Source organism: Pinus tabuliformis, chromosome X (assembly GCF_031772625.1).
Source record: "Pinus tabuliformis cultivar Carrire ecotype Pingquan chromosome X, CPIR1, whole genome shotgun sequence".
In the NCBI taxonomy this organism is placed as follows: domain Eukaryota; kingdom Viridiplantae; phylum Streptophyta; class Pinopsida; order Pinales; family Pinaceae; genus Pinus; species Pinus tabuliformis.
In genome coordinates, this window is record NC_142308.1 from 441,624,188 (window position 1) to 441,640,068 (window position 15,881).

Genomic DNA, 15,881 nt, shown 5'->3' on the forward strand with positions numbered 1-15,881 from the left:
TGTGTAAGCCACGGAATATCACATAAACCAATACTGTATGAACCCAGAAAATATTACGGAAAACAGTGCTGTAATGAGAGATATTGCAAAGTCATTAACGTGGTGTAAGCCAAACTACGTTAACAAACCCCGGACGAGGGTTTGAATTCCTACTTAACCAAACCTGAAGATTAGCTAACATATAGCGATACAAGGAAGCCATTCAGATGTTACCGTGTTAAGGCTAATGCTACAAAGATGCGAAACTAAATAATATACATGTAACAACCCTGGCATTTACCGGTCATTATAAACGACTGTATGCGGAAAGGCGGTCACTACACTCATATACCGAGTGCAGGACTTGCTCTCAATGCCGCTTTAAAACAAATATGAAACAAATAAAGTCTTTGCATGAATCGAATGCAAGTTAGACATTGAGATTTATACCGTAAATAATGCATGCCGGTCTAGTAAACCCATAGGGTAGTATCATACCGTTAAGCAAAAGGGAAATGATTATACAGTAAATACATTGGAATGTAAATCTTTACATACAAAACCGGCAGCATAAAGACCAAGATGGCCATTAAAGAAAAACATTGACAGAATCTGTGAACTGAAAGTAAGGTATTCATTAAATAAAATTGCGAGCTGTTAACATAGCCATGTAAGAAGTCCTGGCAAGGAAGAAATAGTTGTAGAACCAGCGAATTAACTCAACTATTCCGAAGCATTTTAGCTCCATTTAACTGTCAATAGCTCGAGGGCAGCTTTAAAAAAAATAAATATTCAGACATTGACTCATTCAAACCCTATCTGGAGACCCTAGCCAAAACAAATGTACAATATATATATAGATGGCATGTAAGCCATGAGCAGTACCTAACTAAACCCTAACAGGCTAGCGCAGTACAGGTCTGGCATGAAGAGGCCGTCTGCATAGCGTAACCAGGGTTTGGAATAAAAATGGTAGCCAGACCTGAGACATGTAAATAGAGGGTCATGAGCCACGTCTCGGCCAGAAGACAACGCATCCAGCTTCACAGCTAAACCATTCTTATCAAGGGGAAGAAATTATACACGAGATAAGCATACCTGTGGTTTCTGTAGCCGGCAAGATCTCTGCAGACGGTAGGAATCTGCGGATGGCAAACCCACCTGTACATAACTACACACAGTGAACATTCTGAAATAGTCGGGTATCCAGAGGGTTACAAGGAATACAAAACATATCTTCGAGGAACCTGATTGTAAAAATGAACTATAGACTTGATAATGCGAGAAGACTGTTACCTGAACAGCAAGGAGGAGCCGGAGAGGTTGCTGAGAGATCTGTCGAGTTGTGGAGGAGCTCGGCCGCAGCTATGGGATGCAAATGAACTAATCCGACAAAAACGGTGTCTTAAGTATTGACCACCAAACCCTAAGCAGATCTGGGCCATCCGATGGGGTTGAGGGATCTCAATCGTCCGTTTAGGCGAGAGGACCTGGCGCGAAACCCAGTGGGTCAACCTTCCCGGTAGCCACATGGTATCACGTGAAAACTGAGCCACTTGGGCACGGGATGGGTGAGCTGGGTTAATACCTCTCCACCATCTGGCACTTAATTAAATAATGTGAGCCGGGTAAAACGATTAAAGTTCAACCATAACACCAAGTTTATACAACACCCAAATGTATTGGCGCAGGTGGTAAGTCATGTTCGATGGGAGTTGTATTTAAGGTAAGTTTATATATGCATGCGTATGAGCCTGGGTGATGGCTATAGTTATAAGTCCTTAATTAGTTAGGGGGTGGATTCATAAGTTAACCACCATTACCATTAAAAAATTTTCTTATTATACATATTATGTTAATGAGGTCGTGACAAATTGGTATCAGAGCCAAAGGTTGCAATACTGGCGCCTTAGGGAATTGGTAAGCGGAAAGGTATTGAAGTACGCCATCAGTAGGCATTAACTCCGGTATGAGTTTAATCATTCGCATATTCATTTATGTCGTACACTACTTTTGGCATGACAGGTGTGATTCATGTTTATAACCTCTTGAGAAGTAGGTAATAAGTTGTTGGATTCCTGATGAGGATAAAGACAATGAAACTTTTGTCACACTTAAGAACAATATTGAACACTCATTGAGGAAGTGACGATCAACTACCAACTTTTGATTTGCACATATGGCAATAATAACAATGCATATATTGAACCAGATTGAAATTACAATGAACGAAACTTAATAGACCAATGCATGAATATAAATCAGGGGGAACATCCTTGAATAGGATGAAAAATTGTTTTAAAAAAAAAGACATTAGAAGAACCCCTTTAGATATTGAAAAAACATGCAATGGGTCAAGCAGCGAGACTTGAGTGTCATAACTAACTTTTGATTCAGTCTTGTCATGGGTACATGAAGACGATTGGTAGTTGGGATTGGTTAGTGTTGTATGACTAACCCATCAAACTTATATGCATTAATTGAATTGGACTAAGATGGTTACAATTCGTAAACTAGTGAAGGTTGATTGATGTCACATGCATGGAATGTGTGTGCTATAGTTCCAGTTGTTTATGAGAAGAGTTCTTAATTTTATTCACCATGAGCATGCATGATGAATAGTATATTCTTATGTCTTAATAGATCTAATGACGATTGCCTTCTAATTAACTGAAATCCATTAGCATGGTACGTGCTGATGTTAATTATTACTTGTTGGGAGATAAAAACCATTGGAGCCTCGATTAAATAATGGTTGAATTTATCTCTACTATGGGAATGATGGATTTCTTATGCATGTTGCATTCCAGTGTGAAGTTAAGGGTAGAGGCATGTTCAGTGGGTAACATTTCTAGGACCCATTCATGGTATAATTACATGTGATAATTATTCATAAATAGACTACCTGTGTTAATACAGTTGTCAGTAAACTCTAATTACCTTCCCCAACCATAGATGCTTCCAAAGGAAAAGGAAGCAAGGAGAAGGAAGAAGACCGTGCTGTAGAGACAGACGGAGATGGGAAAAAGAACTCGCTAAGTTTGGTAATGACCAGATAAAGCAAGCTTTGAGTGTTAGAATCTTGCGGAAGACTCTAAGTCTTGGGATGACTAGATAAGCGCTCGATGTGCATGTGAGTATTCCTTTGACCATGCTTAAGGAGTTGGAAATGATCACTATAGAGTGTTGACGTTAATGATTTTCATAATGTCTCCTTGAACTCATTATTCTGAAATGGTCACATAGTAGTGTTATGATAGTTGTTGCATATAGCACCAAATGGTAGCTCTAGTGCATGTGTGACACTTAGGAGATTATGCTTCTAATTGCATAAGTAGAGCAATTGCTTCCGGTAGGGGTGGTTTAACTTGTTAGTTATGCATGTTGATCCAAGGATAAGATAAGTGTCTTGTTCACTTACTTGAAGAACACGTATGAATGTTTTACATGATTTCTTAGTAGAGAGAGTATTTGAATGCATGCAATAAAAGAATGGTTCTTTTATAGATTTTCTTGGTAAAGAAAATGTGTTAAGGCATGCAGTTAAAGATTGATTATCTTGTATGTGGTCTTGGTAAATAAAATAGGTAGTTCCTATTAGAAAGATTCCACGTGAGTCTTGTGTGTGGAATGCTTGTCTCTGGTCTATTAAATCCTTGTTAAATATAGCCAAGTATCTTCTTGAGAAAGAGGATGAGGTATATGAATGTCCTGAGAACATAGGATGGAAGGTGGCCAAGTTTGCTTGAATTAAGATATGTATCTTTATTTGATAAAAGCTTCTTGAAAATATATACATATATATGCTAATTGCATTATGATTCTAGTTAGTCTCTAAGTTCTAGTGAAATGATTATGCATTACATGCATGATAAAAGATAACTAAGGATGTGCTTCTAGGCACATAGATATTTATCCCTAATTTCTTGAGGAAAGAGTATATTACATATATATATAAATATAGTCTCATCCTAAGAGTATGCACACTTCATGTATGAAAATAAAGGATTTTATGAGAGTTCTTGAAAATGGAAATAGAGGTTCTTTCCTTTAAAGACACATTAGAGTAGTGTTCATACAAGAACCAAAATCCTTACTTGTTTCATGAAAAGAACTATGTGCATTAAAGTAAAGTAATGGTGTTAGGGGAACACATGTTGCATATTGGTAGCTATTTTGACTTTGGAATTATGAGACTGTGCGTACTTAGAGAAAGTGGTCAGGATAGCTTCCTTGAAAATAATAATCTCTTGGAGAGATTGTCTTGTTGGAAGAGTTGTGTTGATTGTTTGATTTGATGCATAAAGGATAAGTAAACCTTGTTTTTGTATCTTGGTTTTTATGCCGAAAGATAGACCTCTTTAATAATTTCTTGAAAGGGAATCTTGAGAAATCCGAAGATAGAGAAATGAGGATTAAAATGACTTTCTTTAAGAAAGAGGTATGTGGTTTGTCGTATGAAATGATGGTGGTCTTCTAGTGAAGGGAATAAGTGTTGCATACATTAAAGAAGGGCTTATACGATAAGCAACAGTATGCACAAAGATTAGTCATTGTGACATAAGGGTTATGTTCTTGTATGTTAGAGGAATTATGTTTAATTACACCAACGATGCATGACTAAAGCTAGCCATAGTAAGCGTACGATAATACCCCATTAATGATGATTTGAATTGGAACAACAGACTATGGCAAAATTGGGAATGCTGAGAGTATTAACTCAACTGTTGTTGATATTTATACATTAATGAGTATTTGCATATGTTTTTATACATGACAATATTGTATGCATGAACATTCTGGGAAATGGAATATGTGTTAACTGATGCATATTTATAACTAACGTTGCTGATGGGATTAAGTAGTGGTAGCTTAATGGCCACAAGAAAACTCATCACTTAAATTGCTGCAATGTGAAATACAATTATAAATGAGAAAGAATGATGTTATATGATATGCATGAATTATGTTATTTGGAAAATTTGCATGCATACAATGTGTATGATGGATATGTTTTCCATCAAACTTGATGTTGTGGACCCATGTCGGGGGTTAAGTGTAAATACATGGTATACATGCATGTTTGCTATGCTAATGATAATGTTCATATGGTTCATTGTGTAAATTACTATGAGAAAGAGTAATAAAAGAGAAATTTAACATGACAGACAGTTGTGGATGCCTTGGGTTGATGACAGTTACCTGCCCGGAGTTGGGTTGATGGTACTTGTCTGCCCGAACTGTGAAAGGGTGGAATGCCTTGGGTTGATGACAGTTACCTGCCCAGAGGGGTTGATGGTACCTGTCTGCCCGGAGTTGGGTTGATGGCAGCTACCTGCCCGGAGGGGTTGATGGTACTTGTCTGCCCAAATTTCCTCTCCCTGGAATTCTTGAGCTGGTTGGCCAGTGGAATTCCATGTTAGACCTGGTAAGGTCTCTATCAAAGAAACTGTCTGGATGTGAAAATGACTCGATTTGGTTGTGAGAACCAGTTCCCATGGGTTGGGAATTCCTTAGTCCAGTGTGAACTCATGGCTAAAGGAATTAACTAATCAGCTATATGTTATGTTAAAAATGAATTTTACATATAGTTGTGTAAAATATGTTATGCACATTTAATAAGAGATGAGCTTAGTGCTCGATAAAGAATAAATGGAAATTTTAATTCCTTTATTGTGTTAATAATGTTGTGAACATCTTAGTGGGAGCTAAGACAATTCTTGCTTGATGAAATGATTGACTGTTTGATGATTAGAGAGCTAGGTGCTCTTTTGGTACTTCTTGAAGTAATTTACAGATGTCTTTAGTAAGAAATCGTTCAGTGTGCACGTGAGCAGTGATTTATCATTTGATGATTAGCATTAGTGCTCTTTAAGTACTTGTAAAAGTACTGTGATTTAGAAAGCATCTAACATTGCACAATTGATTGCTAGTCAAAGTGTCTCATTTGACTCAAAATATAGTGACTAATGTGGTTGAATTTGTTAGTCATATATTGCAGGAACTACTTACCATGGAAGGTTGAAGAATTGTCCAACCTCTATTAACAGGCTTACATGAAAGTATTCATGATTTTCAAGCATAAGATGGTAAGTTATGGTAAGTTGACACAGAGAATTGTTTATTATGAATAAACAAGGGCCAGGTGGTGGCGAGTAGAAGTTGCATATTTTTGCAATTACAAATGATTATGACTATTGATGCTTATAACTAATGATATTTCTTATGACTATATCATTACTATTTTGTTTGTCGTCTTTTCTTGGAATGAAATCGTTGATTTCAAAGAGAAAGGATCACATTTGTGTGGATTAGATAGTAATACCACAAGTAAAATATCAAGTTCCGACGAAAGATGAACACCGAGGACGGTGTTCCTGTTAAGGGGGGGAGTATGTAATATACCTATTGTGATTAACCCCACGTAAGGTAATTTTAAATTACCAATCAGTTAATCAAACCTGCGTAAAAGTAATCTTAAATTACATATCAGTTACAACTGATTCTTGGCATTGGTTAAATGGATCAGCGAGCACCCTAACAGGGGGAAGGCCAGGAGAGGATAGGTTGATGAGCAGACGGAGAGAAGAATTCCATGAGAGAGCAGAATGAGAAAAAAGAGGTTAAGTCTGGTAATGACCAGATAACCTAGCACAGTAGTGCATGAGTCTTATTGAGGGCTGCAGGCCTGCAAGACGGCTCGGGGGGAGAATCCAGCGTAAGTCGATCTCAAGGTTGGGAGGATAAGAGCAAAATGATTGCAAGTGACCTCTGGACGTAAGGACATCGGTAGCAGGACTATCCAGGTATGCATTTACTAATATAGTTATAGAATAAAGAACAGGTACTGAAGTGCTCAGACAGAACACGGAACCTGTGTTTCTTTCTTTTAGTTAACTGTGGTGTTATAAACAGATTAATGCATACAGTTTCAGAGATATCTGTAAGTGAATATGAGTGACTGTGGTCACCGTTTTATTGCATTAGTAACTCGGGGTTGTTTAGTTACATATATGCTCCAAATAGAATCAAACCCTAGGCTGATTGGGCGGTATGAGAGACCGCAGTAGTATATCAGTTGATAGGAATAAAGAAAACAAAAGTAAATAGAACCCTTGACGATGAAATGGAATCGAGCTAAGTGGTCATAGAACGCTTGGTGAAACCAGATCTTAGATAAACACAGTCAAAAACCAGCGCAAAACTAGCGCTTGTACATAAGTATTAATGCTCTATAAACCAAATTGATATGGCATGAATATTAAGCTGTGTATACCAATGCATAAACGTTAATGCTGTATAATCTAAGCAGTATTGCATAAACAACAATGCTGTGCAAACCAAGCAATATATCATAAATGTAAATGCTGTGTAAGCCACGGAATATTACATAAACCAATACTGTATGAACCCAGAAAATATTACGGAAAACAGTGCTGTAAGAGAGATATTGCAAAGTCATTAACGTGGTGTAAGCCAAACTACGTTAACAAACCCCGGACGAGGGTTTGAATTCCTAGTTAGCTAAACCTGAAGATTAGCTAACGTATAGCGATACAAGGAAGCCATTCAGATGTTACCGTGTTAAGACTAATGCTACGAAGATGCGAAACTAAATAATATACATGTAACAACCCTGGCATTCACCGGTCATTATAAACGACTGTACGCGGAGAGGCGGTCACTACATTCATATACCGAGTGCAGGACTTGCTCTCAATGCCGCTTTAAAACAACTATGAAACAGATATAGTCTTTGCATGAATCGAATGCATGTTAGACATTGAGATTTATACCATAAATAATGCATGTCGGTCTAGTTAACCCATAGGGTAGTATCATTCCATTAAGCAAAAGGGAAATGAACATACAGTAATTACATTGGAATGTAAATCTTTACATATGAAACTGGCAACATAAAGACCAAGATGGCCATTAAAAGAACATTGACAGAATCTGTGAACTGAAAGTAAGGTATTCATTAAATAAAGTTGCGAGCTGTTAACATAGCCATATAAGAAGTCCTGGCAAGAAAGAAATAGCTGTAGAACCAGCGAATTAACTCAACTATTCCGAAGCATTTTAGCTCCATTTAACTGTTAATAGCTCGAGGGCAGCTTTAAAAAAAATAAATATACAGACATTGACTCATTCAAACCCTATCAGGAGACCCTAGCCAAAACAAATGTACAATATATATATAGATGGCATGTAAGCCATGAGCAGTACCTAACTAAACCCTAACAGGCTAACGCAGTACAGGTCCGGCATGAAGAGGCCGTCTGCATAGCGTAACCAGGGTTTGGAAAAAAAATGGTAGCCAGACCTGAGACATGTAAATAGAGGGTCATGAGCCACGTCTCGGCCAGAAGACAACGCATCCAGCTTCACAGCTAAACCATTCTTATCAAGGGGAAGAAATTATACACGAGATAAGCATACCTGTGGTTTCTGTAGCCGGCAAGATCTCTGCAGACGGTAGGAATCTGCGGATGGAAAACCCACCTGTACATAACTACACACAGTGAACATTCTGAAATAGTCGGGTATCCAGAGGGTTACAAGGAATACAAAACATATCTTCGAGGAACCTGACTGTAAAAATGAACTATAGACTTGATAATGCGAGAAGACTGTTACCTGAACAGCAAGGAGGAGCCGGAGAGGTTGCTGAGAGATCTGTCGAGTTGTGGAGGAGCTCGGCCGCAGCTATGGAGTGCAAATGAACTAATCCGACGAAACCGGTGTCTTAAGTATTGACCACCAAACCCTAAGCAGATCTGGGCCATCCGATGGGGTTGAGGGATCTCCATCGTCCGTTTAGGCGGGAGGACCTGGCGCGAAACCCACAGTGGGTCAACCCTCCCGGTAGCCACATGGTATCACGTGAAACTGAGCCACTTGGCCACGGGATGGGTGAGCTGGGTTAATACCTCTCCACCATCTGGCACTTAATTAAATAATGTGAGCCGGGTAAAATGATTAAAGTTCAACCATAACACCAAGTTTATACAACACCCAAATGTATTGGCGCAGGTGGTAAGTCATGTTCGATGTGAGTTGTATTTAAGGTAAGTTTATATATGCATGCGTATGAGCCTGGGTGATGGCTATAGTTATAAGTCCTTAATTAGTTAGGGGGTGGATTCATAAGTTAACCACCATTACCATTAAAAAAATTTCTTATTATACATATTATGTTAATGAGGTCGTGACACAAACACAACGTAACCTTAATCATAGAGTAAGTTGGGCTCACCAAAAAATCATGTCTCTCTCTCTGCACTAGAGACGGGCCATAAAAATACATTAGCAAAGATGAGATATACTAGCTCAAATTCTTTGGCAAAGATGAGAGATACTAGATCAAAATACCATTCTATAATCTCGTAATCTATTTAAAAAAAATCAATTAGAAATACTATGTGGAAATTTTCTAGAATTAATATAATGAAAAAAGTGGAAAACACCTATGACAATATACTCTAAATAATAAAAGAATGGAAGAAATAGAAAAATATATTGCCAAAAAAAACTAAAAAGCATATGGAAATTGTAAGGAATTTTACTTTCAGATCTTCATTGTAGATTTATAAATCCATCTCTTGACAAAATAAGCATCTCTACAAGAGATAGAGAAGGACTTCTGTTGTAAGGCATTACTGACATCCAAGGAAAAAGGCTTCATATAAATGTTATAGACTTTAAAAAAGTGTTAAACCCACATAAGTTATTGTAATTTTTATATCTACGGCTACTTAAAAGGCTTTCAAAGTCCTCGCCTTTTCACTTTTGTGCATTCTTCATTTTCTCACTATTATCTTTTTATTTTTATTTTTTGTTTTGTTTTCATAACTTTTTTTTTAAGTTTTTATTTTCTAAAAGTAAATATATACTTACTTAAATGTCTGTTTAATTTATATTAATTTTATTGTTGGCATTTATGTATTTGGTGTTTTGGTTTCCAAAATTGAGTGTTTTTTTTCAAAAATTGTAAATTTATTTTTAAATTGAATTTATCAAATAAAATAAAAATTTAAGATGTTAAAATATATATTATAGAAATTTAAAAATTTACACATTGACACATATTTAATATTATTATTATACTAATAATCTTAATATTGATATATTGTATATCTTAATTTTTTATTTTATTAAACATAAAATATATTAGGAATATATTTCTATAATAAAATGTAAAATAGATTTTTTTTTTTACTTAAAAATAAAAAACACCCGATAAAAATTGAAACATCCCAACTTTCCTCAGAGAATAACTATAAAAAAATAAAGAGACTGAAATCTCACACACTACTCAAATTTCTTTTATTTTTTCTTTTAATTTAATCTTTTCTTTTAACAACTCTATCAAACCATGGTTATCATTCACCCTTTTAGTTAAATCACTTAAAACATAATTTAAGTAATTGCAATTATAAATACTAACACAAGTACACCTAACCCTTAGTTTTTATATCATTTACCCTATTTAGTCATAAGACTTTCCTACTTCACATGAATATACTTATATATATTATTTATTTGTTTTTTTTAGCAATACCCCATTTGAAAGTATTCATCCCTCACTTAGAAAAAGGCTTGTCTAATACATAATATAAAGTTGATTTATATAACACTTTGTTGTGGAATTTTTCTTGTTACATGCGGTGTATCTATCACTCAGCACATATAAAAGTACATGTCATGGGTATTGAAGCCCTTGTACATGAATCCCACTTGTTGGCTCTCTTGGTTAATGACAAATATCATGTTGAGTCTAGCTATGGGAGGCTTTTAATTTTGAGGAGGGTTATTGAAATAGTGGATCTACCTCCTTTGAGGATCTCGTATCATTTGCTGATCAACATTATTTCTTCATATTGGATAGTATAGATTTTATGGCGAGGAGGTTATGGTAACTACCCTACCCAACCCTACCATATTTGTCTCATTTTCCATTTGCTCTGTTGGCGACCATTAAATTCTTCTGGAGTTCTTGCAAGCAGGTTTGCATTAAGATTCTGACATCCATTTTCTGCAATTTTCTATTCTGAGTGTCGAAATTCAACTTCTGGTAGTTACTTGTCTGTGTTGTTTAATTTATTGCTTCATTTTTATTAGTGATTACTTTCGTTGAATTGCTAATCCTTTTTCTATGCATTGATATGAGTGTCAAGTTCTCTTTATGGAAGGAGGGTTGAATGATTCAATCGTTTTCCACAGTTACTAAAACCATTACTAAGGGAAGTAATATTTAAGTGTTTCCAAAGGAGCAGCAAGGTAAAACCTCAAACCCTTAGTTGTTATCACTGCAAATTAAGTGTTTTCATTTCTCTTTTCTCTATAATCTTATCTCTAATCATCTATGAGGTGGTCACATGGGTAGTGTGTCCTTCTTCTACATTCTTCTTAAAGGTATAACCAACATCCCTAATAAAATATATGTTTTTCTTCATTCCTTTATGCAATCACAAGAGAATGTGTTTACTAATTATCTTGTAATAATCTCTTGTAGGTATATAGGCATTTCAAAATTCCATCTTGGTTCAAGGGTTTCATGTTCATTGTCTTTAACATCCTTCTGACACTCTAATAAGCATTATTTAGGTTCTAAGTGACTTTATTTTGTTCTAGGTTAAATTTGTAAAGGTTTTAGTATGGCATCCTTACTACCATGACATAGAAAATATCATGCCCTGCATGTTTGGTTTAAAATAATTTTTACATCTTAAGGTTAGAGGGGTTTTTTCCATAGAATCATAAAGTATACAACCTCTATTCTTCAATTATATTTTGAAAAATTTATGAATATTCCATGAAGGTCATATCATGACTGCTTGCATGGATCTTATTAGAAAGAAATTCATATTGTACTTTATGGTTTCCCTAGAAATTTTTTGCACATAATCCTGAAGAATTTAAAGGTAGAATGATGAATTTTTTCTGAGTTGAAGTGATAATTGAAAAGGAGTGGAGGCAACAGAGGAGAGCTATATATAACCATCAAAGCAAACAAAAAATGAGACAAAGATGGTAGGGTTAGGTAGGGTAGTTTCCCTAATGTCCTTGCCATAAAATCTATACTATCCAATATGAAGAGATAATGTTGATCACCAAATCATTCGAGATCCTCAAAGCAAGTAGATCCATTATTTAAATAAACCCCATCTGAATTAAATGCATCACATAGGTAGAATCAACATAATATTAGTCATTAATCAACATCGCCAACAAGTGGGATGTATATATAAGTGCATCAAAACCATTGACATATATATTTATATGTGTTGAGTGATAGGTAGACCACATGTAACAAGAAAAATTCTACAACAAAGTGTTATATAAATCAAATTTATATTATGTATTCTACCGTGGAGATGGTATGTCATATATTCACTCAAAATGTCATTAGGTTCTCGGCAAATTTCATAAGTGTTTAAATTTCAAATCTTATAAAGTATCATCTTAGTTGTGTGGTTTGATAAGAACTATATAGAAAATATTTTTTGTAAGTGATACACATGAATACTTACAAGTGGGATATTGTTAAAAACACAAAGTAATAATATATATAAGTATATTCATGTGAAGAAGGAAAGTCGTAGGACTAAATAGGGTAAATGATATAAAATCTAAGGCTGAGGTGTACTTGTGTGAGTATTTAAAATGTCAATTAGTTAAAGTGTGTTTTAAATGAGTTAACTAAAAGGGTCAATGATAACCATGATTTGAGACGATTGTTAAAAGAAAATATTAAATGAATAAAAATAAAAATAAAATTCACTAGTATGACAATTTTTATTGGGTGTTTGTTTATTTTTAAGTAAAATAATAACATCTATTTGACATTTTATTGCTAAAGATATTAGTAAATATGCTTTATGTCAAATAAAATTAAAAATTAAGATATACAATATATCAATATTAAGATTATTAATATAATAATAATATAAATTAACTAATAATTATTATTATTATATTACTAAAAAATAATATTTAATAGGTTTTAATGTTTAGTTTTTAAATATTTATAACATATATTTTAATATCTTACTTTTTTATTTTATTTGATAAATGTTAAATTACAAAAACCAAAACACTAAATGCATAAATGCTATTAAATAAAATCAAGGTTAATTAAATAGACATTTAAATAATTATATATTTATTTAAAAATAAATAAAATCTCCAAAGAAAAAAAAATAGTAAAACAAAACTAAAACTAAAACTAAAAACAATAGTGAGAAAATGAAGAATGCATGAAAGCCAATGGACGAGTTGTTATAAAACCACTTAAAAACTTCAGAAAAGAAAAAAAAAAAAAAAGTAAACATTTTTGAAAAATTTATGAAAAGAAGACAAAAATAAAAACTAACAACAATAGTGAGCAAATGAAGAATGCCCAAAATTCAATGGGGAGTTGTTATGAAACCACTTAAAAACATCAAAAAAAGAAAAAAGAGAGGATTTTCAAAGCCTTCTAAGTGCTCATGGATACAACCATTACAATAGATTATGTGGGTTGAACACATTTTTAAAGTGGATACAACCATTACAATAGCTTATGTGGGTTGAACACTTTTTTAAAGCATATAACATCTATTCATTTGCCTATTTAGATTTAGATGAAACCTTTCTCTTGGGCCTTGGTAATGCCTTATGGCTAAAGCCTTTCTCCATTATTTGTAGTGGTGTTTATTTGGCCAAGGTATGGATTTATAAATCCTCAATAAATATTTAAAAGTAAAATTATTTGGAATTTGCATGTGCTTTTTAGTTTTTTTCGCTATATATTCTTTTATTTGTTCCATTTATTTATTATTTAAAGTAGTATTGTTATAAGTGTTTCCGATTTTTTCATTATATTAAGTCTAGAAAACTTCCACGTACTATTGTTAGTTGATGTTATAGAATGAGATTTTTGAGCTAGCGTATCTCATCTTTGCTAATGGATTTTTATGGCCTGACTCTCCTGTGCAGAGAGAGTCAATTTTTGGTCAGAACAATTTACTCTAACATTAATGTTTTCTTGCATTTGTGGAAGCTTTAAAATTTTTGTCATTTTTCCTTTTTAATTTCCACAAAATGGGAAAGGAGAAATAGGAGTTATACTTTGTTTTAATGGATTATTAAAAAATTTAAATAAGAAGGAAAAAATATTTGGGTTTCATTTGATTCATTTGTTTTTAACTTCTCTATTTTAGTTTCATTATGCATTATTATTTATGATTTTATTTTCATAGCATGGATGGGTATTCCGGGTATTGTTTGGAGTTTGGTTTAGGGAATAAGCACCCAGATTTGTTGTATAAACTAATTCTCTTGAGTTATGGTGACTGTTTAAACTTTATATTATTCTCAACTATATGATTCTAGTGTTAGAATAGAACTCTCCCTGAGCATATTTTAATGTGTGTCACTGTCGAATACCTAAGGAATACTAGTCGACATGTTGTGATATATTTCCTCGAACAACTCATATTCTGTTAAACCTTTTTTCCAGGTTAAATGAAATTGTTTTTATTTTCCCAATTTCCTTGATTATGAAAAAGGAAATGTATTTAGATAACTTTGTTCCAGTGTTTAATATTGATTATATTCAGTTGTGGGCATGGACCAACCTGTAATTTATTCCTTCTATCATTTAACTTGCGGTATCACCTTTTAGTGTCTTTTTAAAAAAATGGAATTATTATACTATTGTTTACTTCCTGGTTATGATACATATATTCATTATTTCAGATTAAACAAAATGGGATTCTTCTATTGTAGTTTAATTCATCATTATCATACATGTATTTTTTATTTCAGTTTAAGACACCTGTAGATTTCTCTCAAAGCCTATAATTTATACATCTATAAATTCTAGTAGAGGAAGAGGCTGTAAAAATAAAACAAAACTTCAAGTTCATGAATGACTTGGTTGTTATGGTCTGTCCAGAGTCATGTTCTACAATTTTTGTTCTTTTTAAGAATAAAAGGTAGAACAATTCTATCAATTTGATCTTTATCCCATATTCACAACCTACATAAAGAAATTGAATAAATTCTAAAAAAATACTTAGATACTTATATGTTTCCTTTCATTTTGTTAATTTTTTTGTTCCTTTTAAGATCTCTTCATCCAACCATGAGTCTGGCTATGATGTCTAAAGCCTCCCCTGAGCTCTTCTTCTCTAGACACTGGTATACACCGGGTGGATTGAGTAGCTTTGAAACCTTCTCGAGTTGTGTTCAAGGCTCCCACTGGCTTGTTTCACCTAGCTCAATGAGGTTCTCTATATTACTTGGCATCTCTTTCCTTCTCAATCCCCTTCCTTTTCTTTCCTAATTCCTTTAGCCCCCAAGGCCTTCTCGATTCTCTCCTCTTGTGAGAAAGGGTGTGTAACAACCAATAACTATCTTAGGAGGTTTATGTAATGAATTTTTTGTTTCTAGAAATATATTTTTTTATTTAACATATCATTTTAAAGTCGCTTGGAAAAGTAAGTCATGATTTCCTTAATGTTTCTGTTGGAACAAAATATGACAATGAAATATAGAAGTAAAACAATAATTAGTACAATAACATGTCCATGTCATTCAGGGTGTTACATATTCCCTTCTTATGAGGAACACCATCCCCAGTGTTCATTATAACTCATAAAAATAAAGCAGGATAAGCCTTATAGATAACATCCTCATCTTCCAAGGTAGCCTCCTCTTGGCCAAAGTGCTTCCATTGCACTTTAACCTGGGTGATGACTCATCTCCGTAATGTTGTTTCTCTCTGATTGAGAATACAAAGAGGATCTTCTAGGATATCTCCTTCCGGTTCAACCTGCCCACCATGATTAATTACTATCATTTTATTTTGAAACTTGATACATACATATATACATATACGTATGCACAAGAAT

The 15,881-nt window shown here is 34.1% G+C and overlaps 2 protein-coding genes across 4 annotated transcripts; both read right to left on the minus strand.

Annotated features, from left to right (window-relative positions):
• Window positions 1–594: 594 nt before the first annotated feature.
• LOC149140474 (uncharacterized) lies at window positions 595–1,858 on the minus strand. Of its 2 annotated transcripts, none has more exons than XM_089449684.1 (3): window positions 1,276–1,858; window positions 1,078–1,150; window positions 595–961 (listed from the first exon to the last, which is right to left on the minus strand). In XM_089449684.1, exons 1-3 carry the CDS (start codon window positions 1,509–1,511, stop codon window positions 884–886), a joined length of 387 nt encoding a protein of 128 aa, XP_089305810.1. In that variant the 5' UTR covers window positions 1,512–1,858; the 3' UTR covers window positions 595–883. The 2 variants fall into 2 exon arrangements, with proteins under 2 accessions (XP_089305810.1, XP_089305809.1); XM_089449683.1 differs by having other exon boundaries at window positions 1,078–1,140; window positions 1,276–1,807.
• A 6,080-nt stretch (window positions 1,859–7,938) lies between these two features.
• Window positions 7,939–8,812, minus strand: LOC149140475 (uncharacterized). 2 transcript variants are annotated; one of them, XM_089450169.1, is made up of 3 exons: window positions 8,620–8,812; window positions 8,422–8,484; window positions 7,939–8,305 (listed from the first exon to the last, which is right to left on the minus strand). In XM_089450169.1, the coding sequence occupies exons 1-3, from the start codon at window positions 8,790–8,792 to the stop codon at window positions 8,209–8,211; spliced, it is 333 nt and encodes a 110-aa protein (XP_089306295.1). In that variant the 5' UTR covers window positions 8,793–8,812; the 3' UTR covers window positions 7,939–8,208. The 2 variants fall into 2 exon arrangements, with proteins under 2 accessions (XP_089306295.1, XP_089306296.1); XM_089450170.1 differs by having other exon boundaries at window positions 8,422–8,494.
• Window positions 8,813–15,881: the final 7,069 nt, after the last annotated feature.

Coding starts and splice junctions, on each gene's coding strand:
- LOC149140474 (XM_089449683.1), bottom strand. CDS start 1,511: ATGTGGCTACCGGGAAGGTTGACCCACTGGGTTTCGCGCCAGGTCCTC. Junction 1,141..1,275: donor GGCTCCTCCTTGCTGTTCAG/GTAACAGTCTTC, acceptor AGTTATGTACAG/GTGGGTTTGCCATCCGCAGA. Junction 962..1,077: donor GCCGGCTACAGAAACCACAG/GTATGCTTATCT, acceptor TACATGTCTCAG/GTCTGGCTACCATTTTTATT.
- LOC149140475 (XM_089450169.1), bottom strand. CDS start 8,792: ATGGAGATCCCTCAACCCCATCGGATGGCCCAGATCTGCTTAGGGTTT. Junction 8,485..8,619: donor GGCTCCTCCTTGCTGTTCAG/GTAACAGTCTTC, acceptor AGTTATGTACAG/GTGGGTTTTCCATCCGCAGA. Junction 8,306..8,421: donor GCCGGCTACAGAAACCACAG/GTATGCTTATCT, acceptor TACATGTCTCAG/GTCTGGCTACCATTTTTTTT.